This window comes from Anguilla anguilla, chromosome 9 (genome assembly GCF_013347855.1).
Source record: "Anguilla anguilla isolate fAngAng1 chromosome 9, fAngAng1.pri, whole genome shotgun sequence".
NCBI classification, from domain to species: Eukaryota; Metazoa; Chordata; class Actinopteri; order Anguilliformes; family Anguillidae; genus Anguilla; species Anguilla anguilla.
The window spans coordinates 5,317,164-5,336,544 of NC_049209.1; the positions used below are offsets into that span (position 1 = coordinate 5,317,164).

General features: G+C 41.8%; 1 protein-coding gene across 2 annotated transcripts; it reads right to left on the minus strand.

Moving 5' to 3' along the window:
• Positions 1-7,449: 7,449 nt before the first annotated feature.
• Positions 7,450-11,457, minus strand: LOC118235417 (homeobox protein MSX-2-like). Of its 2 annotated transcripts, none has more exons than XM_035432687.1 (2): positions 11,073-11,457; positions 7,450-8,505 (listed from the first exon to the last, which is right to left on the minus strand). In XM_035432687.1, exons 1-2 carry the CDS (start codon positions 11,320-11,322, stop codon positions 8,084-8,086), a joined length of 672 nt encoding a protein of 223 aa, XP_035288578.1. In that variant the 5' UTR covers positions 11,323-11,457; the 3' UTR covers positions 7,450-8,083. The 2 variants fall into 2 exon arrangements, with proteins under 2 accessions (XP_035288578.1, XP_035288577.1); XM_035432686.1 differs by having other exon boundaries at positions 11,001-11,451.
• Positions 11,458-19,381: the final 7,924 nt, after the last annotated feature.

Consider the following 19,381-nt stretch of genomic DNA (forward strand, 5'->3'; position numbering starts at 1 on the left):
GCACATACATTCGCCAGGAGAGCAATTAATTCCTCCCTGCTGACTGCCAAAAGTAATCAACCGTCATTGCTTGCGATCTACAGATGCATAGATCAATGGGGCACAGGGGTCAGTTACTACCCTGCGTCATTAAACATCCAGCAACCTCTCATTATCTCACCATTGCTCAGGAAACCTGGAAAATAACAAGCGCAAGCATTTTACACCACCCTGTAATAATAATAATAATAATAATAATAATAATAATAATAATAGTAATAATAGTAATAATAATAATAATAGCAGAAAAAGTAGTATTAGTGGTTGTAGTTGTACTAGTAGTAGCAGTATTATTATTAGTAATAGTTGCAGTGGCAGTTGTAGATGTAGCTTGAAAAGTAGTATGTGCTGAACATTTTATGGATTCAAAAATATGGATTCAAATTGTTTCTTTTTTAAATAATTGATTTCTGGTTTTTGTATTCAAATATTTGCTAGTTCTTACTTTTCACAAAAAATATCTGTCCTATATTTATTCCAGGTCTAATAATATTTGAATTGTTTCATTTAATGATCTCCCGCAAAGTAAAGGACAAAATGGCGTGTTCTATTCAGTATTGCACGCTTCAAGCTTCACAACAGAGCACCTGTAGCATAGCTAGCCGGAATCATAATCTTGACTCTCTTCCTATCAGCATGGAAGTGCATTTGCAATTTCCTGGACAAATCCAATCAAAAGATGAAGCCTCCACTAATTCCATTTCTAACACATTTCTGACCAGAGCATTAAAAAAATGCTCGAAAGACTAGCATGCTTACGATTGGCTGAACTGGCCACCACACCTGTCATTTCTAGTGCTCTCTCTCTCTCTCTCTCTCTCTCTGGGCTGTCTTTACCATTCTTAACACTTTGAAGAGTAGGCTTTTTGAAATAATTTTTTTTTTTTCTTCAAAATTCTACGTCAGTGTTCTAGAACTCCATTGCTTTAAATTACCAGCAGCGATTGTTACATCAGCGGTAGAATGTCCAGTTAAGCACATTCTAATCCCATATTTGCGATGTTATACCTTAAAGGGTTAAGCAGAAGTTGCTCTGCTTCCAAAACACCTGCCATCAATACTGCCCTGGTACCTATGAAGCCCTGTATACAAACCCTGCTTTTCACTGTGTTTGCAAACATCCAAATATCAGTCAGTCCCCCATTGACTGTTTTAAATTTGCCAATAGGGCGGAAGCACATCGCACGTTGCAAAGTTCCCCCTGGCGACCAGAAGGTCGTTGGATCAAATCCCAGGTGCAGCCCTGCCGTGCTGTCCTTCTGCTGAGGCATAATGGACCTGACTCGCAGCAAATATACCATCAGTATGAATAAACAATGCGCGAAGATGTGCATGAAAGATAAGGGCATCTGCCTCGTGAATAACCAATATCATGTTACAGACGGGAGTTCATGTCTTCGGTGGGTAAAGCTTTGTTGTGCATTTCACACAGCACTGATTTCTCATAGTAATTTTTTTTTCTCCCGTGTAAAGTCAGTGACCCTTATGAGTGCAATCTCTGCATTGCCATGTTTAGATGACTGCAGCCGATGAAGATTGTTTCTTGCATAAGAGTGCCACCTATGGGCTAATAAAGGTATATTGAATGATGAACAACCAAAGGCCTGATTTACTGTGACCTTTAGCATGTGCAAAACCAATAACATGACCAATGATTGGTTGTAGTATTTGTTTTGACCAATGATTTTCTGTGTTATTAGTTTTTAAGTGGGCTAAAAGATTTCACACATGCTAAAGGTCTCAGTAAATCAGTCCCTATGTGGATGTGATCAAGCTTGTTTCATGTTTTATCATCTTGGTCATAAATGCTTTTAGTGGTTCAGGAGTTTCATATTTAATGGCATCTATCATATCATGCATTAATACATTAAATGGCCTTTTAAATGATGTATGGAATGCTCAGCATTCAAGCTAAAAAACATTTTACACTCAATTAAAATATTATGAGATGGTCACGTTGCAAAGGGTATGACTGTAAACTGTGCTCTGAAAGCGGTTTCTTATTACCATACTTGTTTAGCATTTATTCATTAGTAATGGCTCATTTCTACAAGTAAATGAATACGAGTCTGATAGCCGGCTAGCATCTTTGCATTTAATGAATGGGGGGGGGGAGGTGCTGGAGCCTATCCCAGTGTGCATTGGGCAAGAGGCAGGAATACACCCTGGACATGTCACTAATCTACTGAAGGGCACACACAGCACACACTCATACCTATGGCCAATTAGCTATGGCCTACTTGCACATCCTTTGACTGTGGGAGGTTAACCGGAGTACCCGGAGGAAACCCTCATGGACACGGGGGGACATGCAAATTTTCAAACCTTTGAACCTTCTCACTGTGAGGCGACAGTATTACCCACTGCACCACCGTGACGTCCTGTGGCTAATCATCAACTTTGAACGAATGAATGGTAAATGGTAAATGGACTGCATTTATATAGCGCTTTTATACAAAGCGCTTTACAATTGATGCCTCTCATTCACCCATTCACACACACAAACGGTGAAAGGCTGCCATGCAAGGTACCAATCAGCTCATGCAATGAATCAATCATTGCATTTATGTACCACTTTTCCAAATGCTCAAAGTGCTTTACAGTGATTAATTGGGAACTCACCTCACCCACCTCCAATGTGTATCACCCACCTGGGTGATGCACGGCAGCCATTTTGTTTTGGCACCAGATTGGCTCACCACACATTAGCACTTTGCCTTGCTTGTGCTATTTTAACATAATGCAGCATAATGGTTTTTGTTTTTTGTTTCCGTTAGTTACAGTTCTAATATGATGCTGTGAACACACTGGGAACAGTGAGGCGTTTGCTTGAAAGCGAGCGCGATGACGCTAAGCGCTAATTCACTCTGGCCCTCGGCGGCATTGCCTTTGTGAGCGAAATATGCATACGCAGCTTGAACGACCAGCCCATGCGGTCGATAATGAAGCAAAAATAACTACCCGTGGCTAAAGAATAAAAAAAAAAAGAATTAAACCATTAAACCAAAATAGATACGCGGCAGAACAGTGTGAAATGAACTCCCATGGAGGCCATTTAATGTTAATAAGGTCCCCGTCTGCTCTCATCCAAACTCTGCTGGAGTTCGGTTAATATAAAGAATTTCACTGTGTGCACTTTTTTTTTTCCCCCCCTCCTGATGTACAAAAATCAGTGTGGGGGGAGTGTCTGACGGATGGGACGGGTCTTATCTTTATTTTATAAAAAGTCTCCTGCGTTATCCGGGAGAATTTTCAGCAGAAACACACTGCTGGAAAACTGGGTCATCATGCAAAATGTAGGTTTGTCTTTCATGGGAAGGGGTGGGTGGGGGGGTTGGGGGGCGTTAAATGACAAACGGAAGAGGGGTACGGCTCATTACCCCCAAGTCCCTGCTGCACGCGCAATGCGAGACGGGGAGGGGTGTGGCTCCACAGTCCAGGTCTCAGGGGTACTGGGGTACACCCCAACTCTGTCTGGAGTACCCCTGCCCTTTGCACTTCCAGTTATTTCATGTTGACTGCGGTCCCATTTGCCCTTTAAAAAGAATCAATGAGGGCAACAATCCAGACCCCCCCCCCTCCCCCCAGTCCTCACCACCATTTCAGTCCCAGGCTGATAGTTATAACCTGTACCCTGGGGTCAAGCAGCATTATCACCCATAATTCATGATTCTGCCAGAGTAAGGGGCTGTAACAATAGAACAGAGTTGAGGAGAAAATGCAGACCAGGTATGCGCGCACAACTCATGCGACTGCAAAATCGATGTTAGAGCTGCATGCATTGTTCTCCTCTTGAGTAAGAGTGCTGTGCAAATTCGTCCATAGTGTGATTCACATATGTATAATATATGTGTATATATGTATGTATATCTATCTATTTACACACACACACATATATATATATATTACAGTCTGTTTGTCTTTTTGCTTGTCTGTCTGTCAACAGGTCTCAATATTTTCATGTACTATTGTTTACATTATTTTGTTTATTTATTTTCCACCCTGAGGTGGGCTCTGCTCTCCTGGCTGTTTCTGCACGTGTGCAGTGTGTCCCCCAAGCTTCAGGCTCACAAGCCACTCTGGGATATTTTCACACAGCATATTTCTGTTTATTGCCTGCTGTAAGATTGACGATAACGTTAGTATTTATTATGCGGCATTCCTGGTCTGTCTGTGCAGTCAGCGGTACTCTGCGCTAAATCTCTCTGGCTTCAGACAATAGCCAAAAAAAAAAAAAATTATATTTTTATTTGATTTGCTGAGTATTTTGTAATTCCCATGCAAGCCACTCCATCGTACTAATTAAGCTTAATTAAGAAGAGAAATGTCTAATTCAATAGTCCCCAGATGCACACGAAATAAAGTGTTCTGGAGCAGTAGTACAGTGCTCTGTCTTTCTGTCTTCAGAGATGTTGTTATGGTAATTCAGTTTTTTTTTGTTTGTTTTTTTTTTCTTTGAGTTTTTTTCGGACGTGTAACAATATAGAATATGGAACGCTTCCCAGTGGGGTAAAAATCAGTGCAAATGCATACTGTGTTCTTCCCTTCTGGCAAAAAAATAAAAAAATAAAGACGACAGATCATTTGTCAACAAAGTGACCTGTTCCCCCCAGCAGTTCAATGAAAAAGAACCTTATTAAAAAGGTGTTGGAAAATCAAGGAACACACAGGCAAAATAATTTGGTACTTGATAACTGCCAGTGCCAATGGTATGAGCTCTAGATTTTAGACTGTGTCCCTGTGCTGTCAACAGACAGAAAACCAGCTTCCGCATAATCTGATAATGGTTCATACTATTCTCTCCAGCTGAATGGCAGTGAAGCACTCACTGGGAAAAAATATACGTGAATTTAATCCTCCACAGATACAAGGCCATTTCATTTGAATGAAAATGAATGCAATGCTTTAAGGTTTCAGTATAATCTCAGTGTTTTTGTCTGCCACTTCTAAAACTAATCTTAGGGTTTAAATTCTTTCTTATTATGAAGCTTTATTTTTATTCATATCAACATCGCTAGACCTCACAATGTTGAATACGCACACATCGTTGTAGGTCCATCCATTATCTATACCCGCTTATCCTGGTCAGGGTCATCCCAGCATGCATTGGGCGAGATGCAGAAATACACCCTGGACAGGCCCGCCACTCTATTGCAGGACACACACACACACACACACTCATACCTATGGTCTCCAAATAGCCTAACCTGCATGTCTTTGGAAACTCCACACAGAAAATCCAAACTCCACATGCAAACTCCACACAGAAAGTCCAAACTCCACATGCAAACTCCACGCAGAACGTCCTGGGACAGGATTCGAACCCAGGACTTTCTTGCTCTGAGGCCACAGTGCTACCCACTGCACTGCAAGCCTGGATTATGTCTTCTCCATTTAAAAACTAAATGACTCAAAAGCACATACTGTGTATTTCAGTGTTGATGGTTGGATCACAAAACTGAATAATTTGATTTAAAATTTAAAAAAAAAATGCATCATCAGCAACCCAAAGTAGTGATTTATTTATCTGCATTCGTCCTTTTCAGGATGCTATTTTTTGCTCGTAACTGCAGGAGGCAGCACCTTGAGATTTGGCCCCTGCTCACTCATGCTGATCCTGTCAGAGGCATGTGACTGGCCTCATCGCCACTAGAGGGAGCATTGTGTATTGGGATGGCAGGCATGCCATCCAGCCGAGTTAGGGCTTGGTGGTGCGACATGCCCCATACCTGTATTAGTACGCTCTTCAGGGTTCACTACAGGAATGACCACAGACTCCCACATTGACGTCTGTACCTTCCGATTCCTATGTACAGTATATATAGACTTCATTGGTGTACACGTTGAAGAGCAGAGACATTTTGCTCTCAAGCTTTCTACAGAGGCTCATGGGGTATACACACATGCACACACATGCACATATGCATACCTACACAAACACGTGCGCATGCTCACACACACACAGATCATAAAGTTTGCACATTCACATTGTGGGTTGCGTGTGTGTGCGCGTGTGTGTGTTTCTGTGTTTGTGTGTGAGTGTATGCGTGTGTGTTTCCACCGATATTGTACAAACACATTATTGACGTAAAACTCATCTGTGATATACCTTACGCATAAACATGTCCACTATTTTGTTGCAAGAACTGTCGTGAATTTTCTTTCTTTAAAAAGGCTTTAAAATATTCATTAAGAGAGAAACTTGAGAAGCTACCAAGAACTTGGCTCATTGCACTTAACTCACTCACAGCACTTAAGTAATGCCAGCTTGGCATTACTCACCACAACCTCCAACATGTCACCGTGCCTGATGTTGATTAAATGTACGGTTATAGGCGCTTAGGGTTTGTCAGGCGTACTTATTATGATTAAAGGAAGCCTCACAAAGAGCTCTGCTTATTCATGATTTGCTCATCGCATCAAAAGGCACGGGAGTATCTGGTCACGGCCACACAGGAACTCGTTTTTCGATGAACAGGAACCGCGCAGATAAACCACAAACTCACACGATCGAGGGTCATAGGACGTTTCGTCAAGACTTTCCGCACACGCACCCTGTCGGCAGGGAAACCCGTGTGCACTGTACACGCTCGTGGAAGGAATTTCATCCATTGATGAGACTACATCATCCACGAACGTGTTCTCTTCAGCCAATCGAAATTCAAGCTTTGAATTCACTTCCTCCCCGGATTCCGTCAAATACGCTGAGTCACGTCACGTGTTGCACTATTCAGTAAAACAAGCCTCCCAAAATAGATCTGGCATCATCATCAGGCTAGAAAATAACCACTAAAATCCGGCAGAAGCGTCAGTACAAAGAAAACATCACTGTTCAGCAATTCAGCACCAGATCCATCTGGGAATTTTATGCAACATAAATATTCCCTTGGCATGGTTGCCATGGTGAATGGGTGGAACCAGGGTTAAGTTATGACTGCGAAACCCGCCATTTGCCAATGGCAGATTATCATTTTAAATATCTGATTTTTTTTTCTCTTTTTCTGTTGCATTCAAGAGATTATTTAAATACACGCTTTAGGTTTGACATCATACAACGTTCAAACGGGCTTGTGCTTCAGACTCCTTCTCTCACCGAAATCTAAAGGATTGTGTTTCTACAAGTTTTGTCAGAAGTGTGACAGACAAGCTCAACAGTCAGTACTCTGTGTGGGCCTTCCGCCCACCAATGGCCTACTTCCATTTACACCTCAGATTTATGAACAGAAAATATACAGTACATTAAATTAACCAAAGGACATCGTTTAAACTCTTTTTTTTTTAATTTAGTGTCAAATTATACATATCAAAGGCAGAATAAAAACAATGACTGATAACATTTATAAAACTGTACAGCAGAGTTCCTCTCAAAGGGCCTCTCTCAGGTTACAGTCAATCAAAATACTGTATAAATATAATTAACTTTTTTTTATTGTTCAATACGTCTCTCGTCTCCACCGCTTAACAAAACAGTTTCAAAAACAGGAATGATATTTTTTACCTCCCCGGTATTCAGTCTGAGGGGGAAGTTAAATAAATAAGTGTGTCATCGTAATAGCCGTAGAGTGTGGACACATATATAAGTGCGGGGGTGATGTGTTCTGACAGCTGCCTGAACGCCTTAACAAGTAACTTCAAACTGAAATTAACACAGGTGTACTTACTGAATATTTTGTGACACGGTATGAAGCTAATTTTGAAACTGACCAAGCACAGTGTGGGGGGTGCACAGTGTTTCCTGTATTGCCACACACTGAGGTTGAATTAAACAGTTGAATGATTAATTGCTTCATTATTGTTCAAATAGTATCGCTGAGGGATGAGTCACGGCAATGAGACAAGGAGTTCGGTAACATGCTAACGCTAAGCTGTATCCATTGTGTTCGTGTCATGAAGAGGAATAAAAAACGATGTCAACATGTCTCACAGGGCAGGGAGGGCCTTAAGGCTAGAGAGGTGATTTGAGGCTAACGCGCTCAGGCTAACGTGCTTCAGGCTAACGTGCTTCCGGTCAAAACTCCAGCTTCGGAAAAAACGGGGGTCCTTTTCACGACATGTGGTACATGCCGTAGCCCGCGGGCGTGGCGTACAGTCCGAGGGGCGCCAGGGGCAACACGGGCCGGGGGAAGGGGTACGACTGTCCGTAGAGCGAGGCGGCCTGGAGCGGGGCGCTGAGGGGGAAGGGGAAGGCCACGCCCGGGTGCAGGACGGGCTTGGCGGCCATCTTGAGCTTCTCCAGCTCGGCCTCCTGCAGCCGCTTGGCCTTGGCGCGGCGGTTCTGGAACCAGATCTTCACCTGGGTCTCGGTCAGGCAGAGCGAGCCGGAGAACTCGGCCCGCTCGGCGATGGACAGGTACTGCTTCTGCCGAAACTTGCGCTCCAGCGCCAGCAGCTGGGAGGTGCTGAAGGGCGTGCGCGGCTTCCGGTTCGTCTTGTGCTTCCGCAGCGGGCAGCTGGGGCTCAACTGCCCTGTGGAGCAAAGAAAAAAAAAAAAAACTCATTTACAAATGTGTCACAACAACAGCAACGACTAAGACAAATATAACGACAAAAGCTAATATAACAATATAATAACAACAAAGCAACAACAAAAACAACTAGAACAGCATAACAAAAACGACAATGATGATGGTAACAATAGCAATAATAATAATAATAGTAATAATAATAACCATCATTATAATAATAATTTAAATTATTGTTACTAATATTATTATTATCATCATCGTCATCTTAATCCTCAACGCTGTTGTCATTGTCATTACCATCAATCATCATTCTGTTTGTTATTGCAGAATGCTCATTATCATTCGCAGCATTGTGAATCCAGCATGTGCATCGTATATGTTTCTGCGTAGTCATTTCAGCTGAATAACTGCCAGTCTGGGGGGTGTTTCTGGGGGAGGACGCGCGATATATCTGAATCACACGCGTGACTGAATGATCAATACTAAATGTAAGGTACAGTTTACAGGCTATTGAACATGGCCCAGAATGCTTTGCATCCAAAATGTATATTTTAAAACAAAAGCACACTCACAGCAAAAATCTGTAATTAATTCAGTTAATCCTGACCATTAAATATACTTTGTCAGATACATTTTATTGCGTGATTATATTTTTTTAGAAAATTGCAAGATCCTCAAATATTAATCTGAATATGGTAAATTTGGAATATGGTCTGAATACGGCAAATAAGTAAAATTGCAGAAAAGTGAAGCTGAATGTGTCTCCTTTCTTTTACGGGGTAAGACGTCACCATTTAGAGATATTATACAGGAACACTGTCCCAGCAGAAGACTACAATGTTGATGACTTATTCAATAGCTTGAAAAATAGGACAATAAAACAAAAGTAAAGGAGATTCAAAAACAAATAAGACTCAGGTGTGTTTTTTTCCAAACTAGGAAGAATAATCATCTAATAAATCATCCGAAAAAGTCTTCAGAATAACTGACATAATTACAGCAAAACTCTACACAGTAAAATGGACCGAAGTGGGACCAAACGTTGTCTGTTAGAGTTCAATTAACACTGAACATTTTACAGTGTATTGACATAAAATAAACATTGTATATTTAAAAAATGTCACCAGAACATGTCAACTAGGCTTGAACAATTATATTGGCATATATAATGTTCATTTACCCTTGCTGTAAACTTCTGTGCACTTCAAACTTCAGTGAACTTCAGTATAGAATAAAATTCCTTAATCCAGCATGGTGGTTTCAAGTGCTAAATAAGCATAACATTCCAACAGCAACACCCCTCGTCAGCAGGCTAACAAGGCTGTTAAATAGAATTATGACTGTCTTAAATTTTATTTATGTAGTTTAAAAAACAAAATATTATGATACTTATGTTATAAATTATACAAACATACCGTAGGCCCTGATTCATTCGAACTCAGGACATATTTTGAACTAAAGTTTGAGAAGTAAAATGGCTTCATTAAGGACTTAAGCTACACAATGTCATTAGTTTGGTGGTCTCAGGAGCGAATACAATATGTTTTATAGGTATACCATTAAAAATACATTATTTTTTTCATAGGGAATACAAACGTAATGTTAACTCACGGAGTATGCAATCCTTAAATCAATACAGAGGTTTAGTGCTGACCATGTCCAAAAGAAATTGCTTTTAAAATAATGTTTACACTTATGTAATGCGTGTCATAATTTATTCTGTTTTCATCTTGGATTCAGAAATTGCGTATCACGCTTTTTAAAAGTAACTCATTTCGTTGTAAAGTTCACTGAGCTGGGATCTGAAAACAACGGCTCGTGTGATGCAATAACTATGGCATTTATTATATCTTCACTACTGATGACACACCAGCAATCAGCTGATATCTAAGATATCTAAGTCCTAAAAGTCAAGAATCATCATCAATCCTAGCTGGAATATGAACAAAAATAAAAGCAAAATTAAGCCTTGCGTATGTGTATATGGAAAATACAAGCGTATACCAGACTAAATAATTTTGAAAAAGTTTGTGTAAGTCTCAATGCTGGTGTTAAATGTAAGATGAGCAGTTGTCCAACACAATGATTGTAGATGCAGGAAAGTAGGCTACACAGCACTGATCGTAATTAATTATTTTCCTGAGTTTGTGACATCTCATGCTTCTATATCCTGACGGTGTGTTTTTCGTCTTCACACCTTTGAGTGAGCAAGGAAGTTTATTTTATGCAACAATTTAATGGAACTTTTAATTATCCTTTTTAAAGACCCGTCCATTAATTAAAGTATACACTGTAGACTATCGAACAACACCGCTTCTTAAAGGAGATAAGCTATCCACAAAAATCTGTCAAGTTTAAATATCAATATCATTCTTATTTTTCGTAGGCCTATTATTTTGTGATTTTATTTTGTTAAGTGTGTGCCTTCATCAACCAGCGCTGTGAATGCAAGGTCATGATCAGATGCGGACATAGCACATAGGTGAACACACTTACTGGGTTGAGGGGAAAACCCTGAACTCCCGGCCCAAGGTGCGCTATCCTCCGGTTCAGATGCTTCTGATTTACCTGGTGACGTCGGGACGAAGTGTTTTGGAAATCCCTCCAGACTGTGAGTATCTCTGGAAAAGTATACGTAACTGTGAGTCCTGGACTCTGTCCCTGCGGTTTTCCCAGTAAACTCGCGGTCAGGTTTTCTGTCCGACATCAAAGCTTCCACGCTGAAAGGTAAACGTGACGCTCTGTCCTTCGGCGTCGATTCCAATCGAATGTCCTCGTCGGAAGAACAGCTGTCCTTCGAACTAATTGGGGAAGACATCGCTCGGAGAGTCTTTCCAAATGACTGAATTTAATTTTACTGACACGCGCACCAGAGACGTCTCTACTATCGGTGATTCAAACGTATAAGGTCCTGAGTTTGACGGGAAACTGTGAAACATGGAAAAAAGTTCACGGAGTTTGTAAAACTTACGACCAATGGCTGGGCTGCCAAAACCCAGCACCAACTCTGATTGGTTTTTGATTTTGGCAATCACATGATGTGTTTGGAGAAAAAAAAAGCGTTTAGAATACGCCAGAAGCAGTCCTCGCTTTGGAGGGCTGCAACACCCTTTGCGATAATTTCGGGTAAATCCAAGCGCCTCTCGGTTGATTTGCACATAATTGTGCGGGGAAGTGATTAAAATGAGGGATTTCTGAAAAAAAGAAGACTAAACTACTCGTTCAGTTTCCTCATGTGCAAACAGACTGCAGTGGCCTATTCTGTGGTATTGATAAACACAATATCTGAATTATGAATTATGTCTCGTATTAATATTCACACGCCGCCCACAAAATAGCAAAGTTGCTGACTTCAATTTAAGCGTTGCGCTCATCACTTTACATCAAACATTATATCTGCATCAAACATTCTATCTGCGAACAAAGTAGGCCTACGTGTACGCAGCCAACAGAAAACATCATCCAGTCTTCACAAATGTCTAAATACTGACTGAACTGATGGTTATGATACTCGAATTATTATCGAGGGCATCAGTGCAAAGTAATTATGTTTTCCTCTTTAAACACATATGTTGTTCTTCTACACACACAGTCCTGGACATGTTAGTTTAGTTAGTTAAAAAAAGAAGCAAATAAATAAATAAAAAAAATAAAAAAAAAAAACAGTTCAAATCAGAACAGTTAGTGTTATATGATCTAATTCATCACCGCGTTATAAGTTTATATTGTTTTCTTCTCTTTTACGTAGTGAGTCATTATGCATAACTCGTGTCTTATCATAACTCGTAAAAATATGAGGAGCAAATAAACGTATTAATATAACACCACAAATTAAAGTAATAATCGTACTAATAAGCTACATATTGGATTTTTTTATGGCTTCACTATGAATCATTTGTCAATTCATGCATTGTTCAAAACTTAAATCATGGCTTGATAGGTCTACTGTGGCTTTAAATGTGTTTTCGAATGAATTGGATAGTTTCTTTATTATAGCCTAAATATGCAGACTTTTTTTTCCAGCAAATAAAAATAAGTAGAATTGGATTTTTTTGTTGATTTAATCAAAAGTTTCTTTTTTTATAACAGCGTTCGTTTACCCATAATATCCTTAGCCACATGCTACTTTTCAACATTTCAACTATGAAATAGCCTATAACATAAAGCGCATGATTTAAATAGGTTTTTAGTAAGAACATTGCTTTTTAATTATTTTGCCAGATGTTTATATGTGTAAGTTATGGCAAGCTGCTGCATCGTTAGTCTTCATTAACATATTATTATTTATTTTTTATTTTATACTTCTAACAAAAAATCGCACGAAGTAAAATTATATTATAAATGTCGAGTACTTGTTGAAAAATCTCCCAACTGTTGTTTGATTGGTCCGCCCGTTTCGTGCGCTGCTTCGGCGGCAGGGTGAGATTTCCTGTTATCGCCGTTCCCACGTGTCTAAGTGATTATTAAACGGGGCGATTTCGCAGACGAGCTGAGGTTGTCTACAGGCGCCAGTAGCGGGGAGATCAAAGCGACGCTCCTCGGGGGGAAGTAACTGCTGCAGTTTTTGCGGCTCCAGTCAGGAGCGCTTCCCCGCTCGTCACGCCCCTACCCTAGGGCATCCTGTCGATCACAACACGGCTCCTCAGCAGACGGCCCGAGAGAGTTCAAGATATTGAGATAAATGTGACATATTCGCACACACAGAGGAATAGTAAAAAAAGAAAGAAAGAAAGAAAAAAACCTCTCTCTATCTACAGATGCAAGCTCTCGTTTGACTTCGCTCTGACGTCACATCCATGTGAAAACGAGACTTGCTTTAAAACAGTAAGTAGCCTACTTCAATGGAGAGGAGGGATTTGGTCGAAGGACCAAGGGAAACAATTACGGAGACTACCGGCAGACAGTGTCTAAATTTGTTTGTTTGTTTTGACGCATCAGTTACACAGTGGTTACAATTTTGTAATTTCGACTGGTGAAATATGCAATGGTCAGAGGCAATATCGTACACAGTAATCTCAGGATATTTTCCCCCACTGCCTAAATTGATTCAGAATAAGATATAAGACAAAACGTGATTTCAAGTAAATTTTTCATTGTGAATGAGTGACAATTGAGGCTTAATTGATAATAACAAATTAACAATACATATGTTATTATTATGATTATTATCATTAGTTATTATTATTATTATTATTATTATTATTATTACATGTAAAGTTTGCCATAGTATTAAGTAACGTGTTAGATTCTATGCACGCATCTATGAGGTTGTGCATATTTGATGCAAAAACATGTGGCTTCTTTGGAGAAGAATACGATTTCGATCTTTGCTTATGAACAATCCTGTAGACAAGCTCGTGAGACAAGAAAGCAGTCCTACCAAAGCATGTGCTCATATCAAGTCAAGCTCATACCGACAGTGTGAATCATTCCTTACTTGTGGTGAGGGGTCTCTGTTACTAAGCTCAAACTAACACTGATAGTGTGAACCATTCTTTACCGCTGGTGACGGGTGACTGTTACTAAGCTCAAATTAATATTGATGATGTGAACGATTCTTTACTGATGGTGATGGGTTACTGTTACTAAGCTACGCAAGAAACAGTGGAGTATCTAGCTGACTCACTGACAGACAGGCCCATCAGCTCCCCCAGTGTAATGGTAGTACCTTTGTTTTACCACTAGGCGACAACAATAAAACCAAAAAAACAAAATCAATAAATGGAACAACAGAAGAAGCTGCTGCCGCACCTGGACAGTGTCAGCTTCTGGGCTTGTTTCCATTGGCTACATGTAATAAAAAGGCATGGAAATGCTTGTGTCTACACTTTCCAATCGGGCTAGCTGTGTCACTTGAAGATGTCAGGCCCCAAACCAAAAGACAAAAGCTCATGGGAATTTAGTATATAATCAGCCTATAATTCCCGCTGATGGAAGATGTCAAATGGGTTTACGGTTCTTATATTTCAGGGTGCCCGTCTTGCGCCATCAGAAGCTCTCCAGGGGTAGAAGATCGTTCGCAGCGGCTCTACGGGTCGCGCGGTTAGAGTTAATAATCCTAATGGCACCGACAACGCGAAATTACGTCTAGTAGCGTTTTCCGTTTGGCCTCGGCGCCACGCTGAAATGCATGGCCGATTGTGCAAGGCGGTCGGAGAGAGATTACGGGTTTTAGGCACGCTCGAAAATTGCTGTCATTACATTGTTATTATTAACACCTAGTAATTAGGAATCTGGTATCCCTCACTGTTAGCAGAGGTTTAGCCGTAATGAGGGAAAATTGCTACCTTCCTGAGGTGAGCGGCGCCTGGTCCAATTAGCTTTGAGCAGCAGACTGTTGTGTCAAAAGGCAAATATCTCCTGTCATTTCGAACTTAATAAAGCTCAGGCGTACAAAGGGAAGCGCTTTTCGACCAGCGTGCGCTCTGCCGGTTTAAAACACATGCGTGTTGGCATTGGTCAGAGCCGGCCTCAACAGGCAGGCAACAAAAGGCCATGGAAAGAAATTATTCATTGAAAAGTAAAAGGATAAAATAAACATTGTGCATATATATATATATATACATATATATACATATATATACATATATATATATATATATATATATATATATATATATACACACACGCAGTAGAATGTCCAGTGTTAACTCAACTCTCACAGAGTACATACGAGTCCAACTGGGACCATATGCACGCTGTAATTGAGTTGAATTAACGCTGAATGTTTTGCTGTGTATATGCTGTGAAGGAGGTGCTGGGGGAAACTGATTTGTAACTGTAGAGGCTTACAGGTTCAGGTCTCAAGCGGTGATACTGTTGGTAGCTTACTTAACCTGACTTGCCTCAGGAAATACCCGGCTGTATTAATTGGTAACAGCTGAGCAGCTAGTTATGCAGTATGTCCCAATAAGCTTGCCTGAAAGCAAACAAGGTCATAAATACCTCAATTAATATTTACTACAGAACGTTTTCCCACACCTTGTCCTCTCTGTTCTTACTGATGAAGAGCATTCCAAAACGGAATGGTGATGTTTACTTTAGCTCAAGATGCAAGCCTCAAAGAGATGAACTACTGTAGCTGCTCAGCCAAACACAGTGTGAATGTGGAGGTAATAGTAATAATAATAATAATAATAATAATAATAATAATCATGTGTGACACTAGTTATTGCTCATTTAATAGTTTATAGCTACAAATTTAGAGTAGCCTCAAGTAATGTGGTAATGCCAAAATTCAGCAGCAATGCCTGATTGCAGTCACTTTTTTATTACTATAGTAATTATTATTACGGTGTTTGTGTCAAACATGCCAGCCTCCTGAAGAACATCACTTCCCAACATGCTCATGTCTCAGAGTTTCGACTGTGATATGCAATAAAAAAGGGGGAAAAATGTGAGAGTGGGAAGCCAAGACTTTTTTTTTTCCAGTTTCGTAAAACAGGAACAAATTGGCACCTTCGTTACCCGCGTGGGAGCCACGACGGTAACCGAATCGGAGAGAGGGCGCTGGCGTGTTCCCTCCCGGAGCGAAGCGACCAGGAGCCCAGCGTTTCACACGCCAACTCCTTCCCATAAAAGACGTGCTTTAAGTGCCTCTGAGGGTCTCTTATTACAGCGCTTTCAGGAGAAGCATCGTTTTCCGTAATCGTAGCGAGATCATAGCCGCGGCGCGTAGCTGGCTTTGATTGGCTCGTTAGGCCGTGTGACTCATCGCCCCCCCCCGCAGCGTGAAACCGTGTAAAAGCCGAGGGCCCAAGGCTCCTGCATTGCGTGACACGCAAGGCCCGGGATGACAGAGAACGGTAATAATGAGGTGTAATGGGGTTATAAAATGGAGGTGAGAGTTCGCCTGTTTGCAGGGGGTTCATGCCTCAGTCGCTCAGCTGTTGTAGTGTTATGGGGCGAAAACACAAAAAACACCCTGCACCCACACCCACGCCCTTCTCATGTAAGATTGGTCACCCATGCTCTATGTCGTCTTTCATAGGGCCACACAATTAAAGTTGGCCACAGAATTCCACCAACCAACCAACCCTAACCCCACCCCCTTTCCCCCTTGGTTCCACAACTGCCTACGACATCTTGATCGCTTCCACCTTCTTTAGGGTGTTCAAAATTTATGTAATGGGGGGGGGGGGGCAGGGGGGGACTGGGGACAAGGTCGTCTCTGAGAACTGGAATTTCTTCACCTGCAAGCAGAGAAATCACTAAGCCACGTGACATAAATCAAACCAGATGAGGGAACTGTGTTGCACTTAGAAGATCGTATGCAGAGAGTGAGACAACTGACCATAATAGGACCCCCTTGCAAAAGAGATTTAGATCTCAATGGGGTTTTTCCTGGTTGAATAAAGGTTAAATAGAAAATAAAATAAAATTAACACTGAAAATGTGAAGACTGGTGTGGAAGTTCTGCACAGAGATTGAAGACAAAGAAGTTAAGTCGGGAGATATTTAAACTGCCATTTCCTTCTGTGGCAGTTATGAAAGTCCCAGAGAGTCCCCTGTCAGCCATCGTTTGATCCGTAATGAACTCATTGAAAGTGACACTTATTCACAATGCGTCTCTGATGACTAGTTCGCACAGCTATAATTTCATAATTAACTTATCAACACCCTCCACACAGCCCGGCTCAGCTCCGCAGTTTAATCGCGTCATTACAGGGAATCTGTCAAAGGCTGTCAGCGGTGCTACGGAGGCGCTGTTTTCAAACAGCGATCAGCTTTAACAGGAGCGTTTCAGGGGTTATTCAAAACCCAGGTGCAACTGGGTTAAAAAAAAAAAAAAAATGTATATATATATTTTTTTTAATTAATAAAGTTTTAGGAAGTCCAGGAAATATATTTAGCAAATTTGCAACCCGTCATATAAGCACTTCAAAGCAAGTAAGTGAGGGAAAAAAGAGAGAGAAAGAGAGAGAGAGAGAGAGAAAGAGAGAGAGAGAGAGAGAGAGAGAGAGAGAGAAAACACAGCAGTGCCATTTGACACCTCGGTGCCGAGAGGCTCCTTATTAATATGATCCTTCCTCCCCTTCGGTCAGGGCAGACGCGAGGCTTTGACCCCCACCGCCGTTTAATGAGGGGGTGACGCCAGGCCGGGGCTGCGAGGGCTCGGCCGGCCTGGGGGGGCGCCCCCCCCCCCTTCCCCCCCCCCCCCAGGACCGCCGTTACGGGGAGATCTGTGGCGGCGTCCGCGCTCCCCTGCCCGTGAGCATGCCACCGCCCCAGCGGGGCGCCTTTGAACCAAAGGCCGGCTGCCGTGCCTCTAATTGGGCGGGCCGCTCCGCGTTTACTGCGTTGCCCTGGGATGTAGACGCCGTCACAGGAGGGGGCGGGGGGCGGAGGTTGTAGATGAGAAGGCGGGGTGGTGGGGGAGGGGGGGGTGCTTGTGACTCATTATGGGACAGACAAACATAATTATGGCCAACACAAATACCAGCCTTCAAAGCAAAACAATGTGCAATAAAACTTTTTTTTTTTTTTAAACAGCACAGCTAATTGCTGAGTAAACTGACATGAAATGCCTGGGCGACCAGAACAGGAACAGGAGGGTGCAAGTGGCATGTTGTTTAACCACAACAGAATGCTGGGTAAGTTGTTGTACACGTGTGGAAAAAAAACGCAATGTTCCGGTTGTTTTGTTTGTTTCAGAATTTGGATTTGATTTTGCACGTAGTACCTCCGCGTGCAGCAAGCGGAGAGATAGACCATGCGTCACTTCCACACGGGCAGCTACGGTCCAGTCGTCCTGGGGCTGGCAGGCCGCTATGTCCACTATGATTGGCAGGCCGATGCCGCTGGGTCGAAAGAGATTGTGCACCCCCCCCCCCCCCCGAATCGGTTGCTCCCCCCCCCCCCCCCCCCTGCAATTTAGAGGGAGCAGGGGGTGGGTTTTGTGTCCTACTGACTCCCGATCTGAAGATAATTGTTCACTGTAACACTACCCAGGAAATGAGCTGATCAACTCCAGATGCAGTTTGGGGGGGGGAGATTGGGGGGTCGGTTGAAGGAGAGAAAAGTCTCCAGTCATCTCTGTTTGACGTTCTTCGCCCCCGGAGAGACTAAAGGCCTGATCTGTGTCAAGTCCCCCCCCCCCCTTTGACAGAAAACGGCAGGTTTTTTAAAGTGCTATTAAAGAGGCACCCAACCCGCTGAAGTCAGGACCTCAAAAACATTTTTTGTCCCGGCGCTCCGTCCGGCTGACCCGCCTTTCAAGGTTAAAAACGGCGGTAATTGAACGTGTCAAGCGCCATAACTGTCTGAATCATTTACAGCACTCCTCAGATGTCAGCGTGCGTTGGGGATGATTTTCGTTTTTTTAAAAATTAGAGTTTCTCGCATATTTGAGCTGCGGAGAATGCAGGTAAACATTCTGAGCGCTTAAACCACTCATCACGTTTTATGTGTAAAATAAAAACTGAAAATTTTCCCTTGTTCATTTCTGAAAGTCAAAGTGAAAGACAGGGAGTAGCAGGTATTCATTCCTCCATGTACTAGAGTTTAAGTGTTCTTTTTGACTTTTAAACAGATCTCAGTGTGCCTGTTTGGTCACATCTACAACCTTGTGACCAGTCCATTGTAACTTTACGCTGTATATATGTGTACAGCTTTGTATGGAAAAGTATTTTGTAATGACAGCAATATATTTAGTTTCAAGCCTCGTGACAACAATGCCTCTAGACAACAATGCCTAGAGCCTTACGATTAAGCAGGTTTTATTTACTAAGTAATACTCTGCAAATATTATTGAAATGCTATGTGATCACTGCATGTGAATCTATGTTACACATGAGATTGCAATTTAGGGCATTACACGACTACTTACATACATTACTACTTATTAAACAGCCCTTATTCAGAGAAAGAAGAATATA

Coding starts and splice junctions, on each gene's coding strand:
- LOC118235417 (XM_035432686.1), bottom strand. CDS start 11,322: ATGTCTTCCCCAATTAGTTCGAAGGACAGCTGTTCTTCCGACGAGGAC. Junction 8,506..11,000: donor AGGGTTTTCCCCTCAACCCA/GTAAGTGTGTTC, acceptor TTTGCTCCACAG/GGCAGTTGAGCCCCAGCTGC.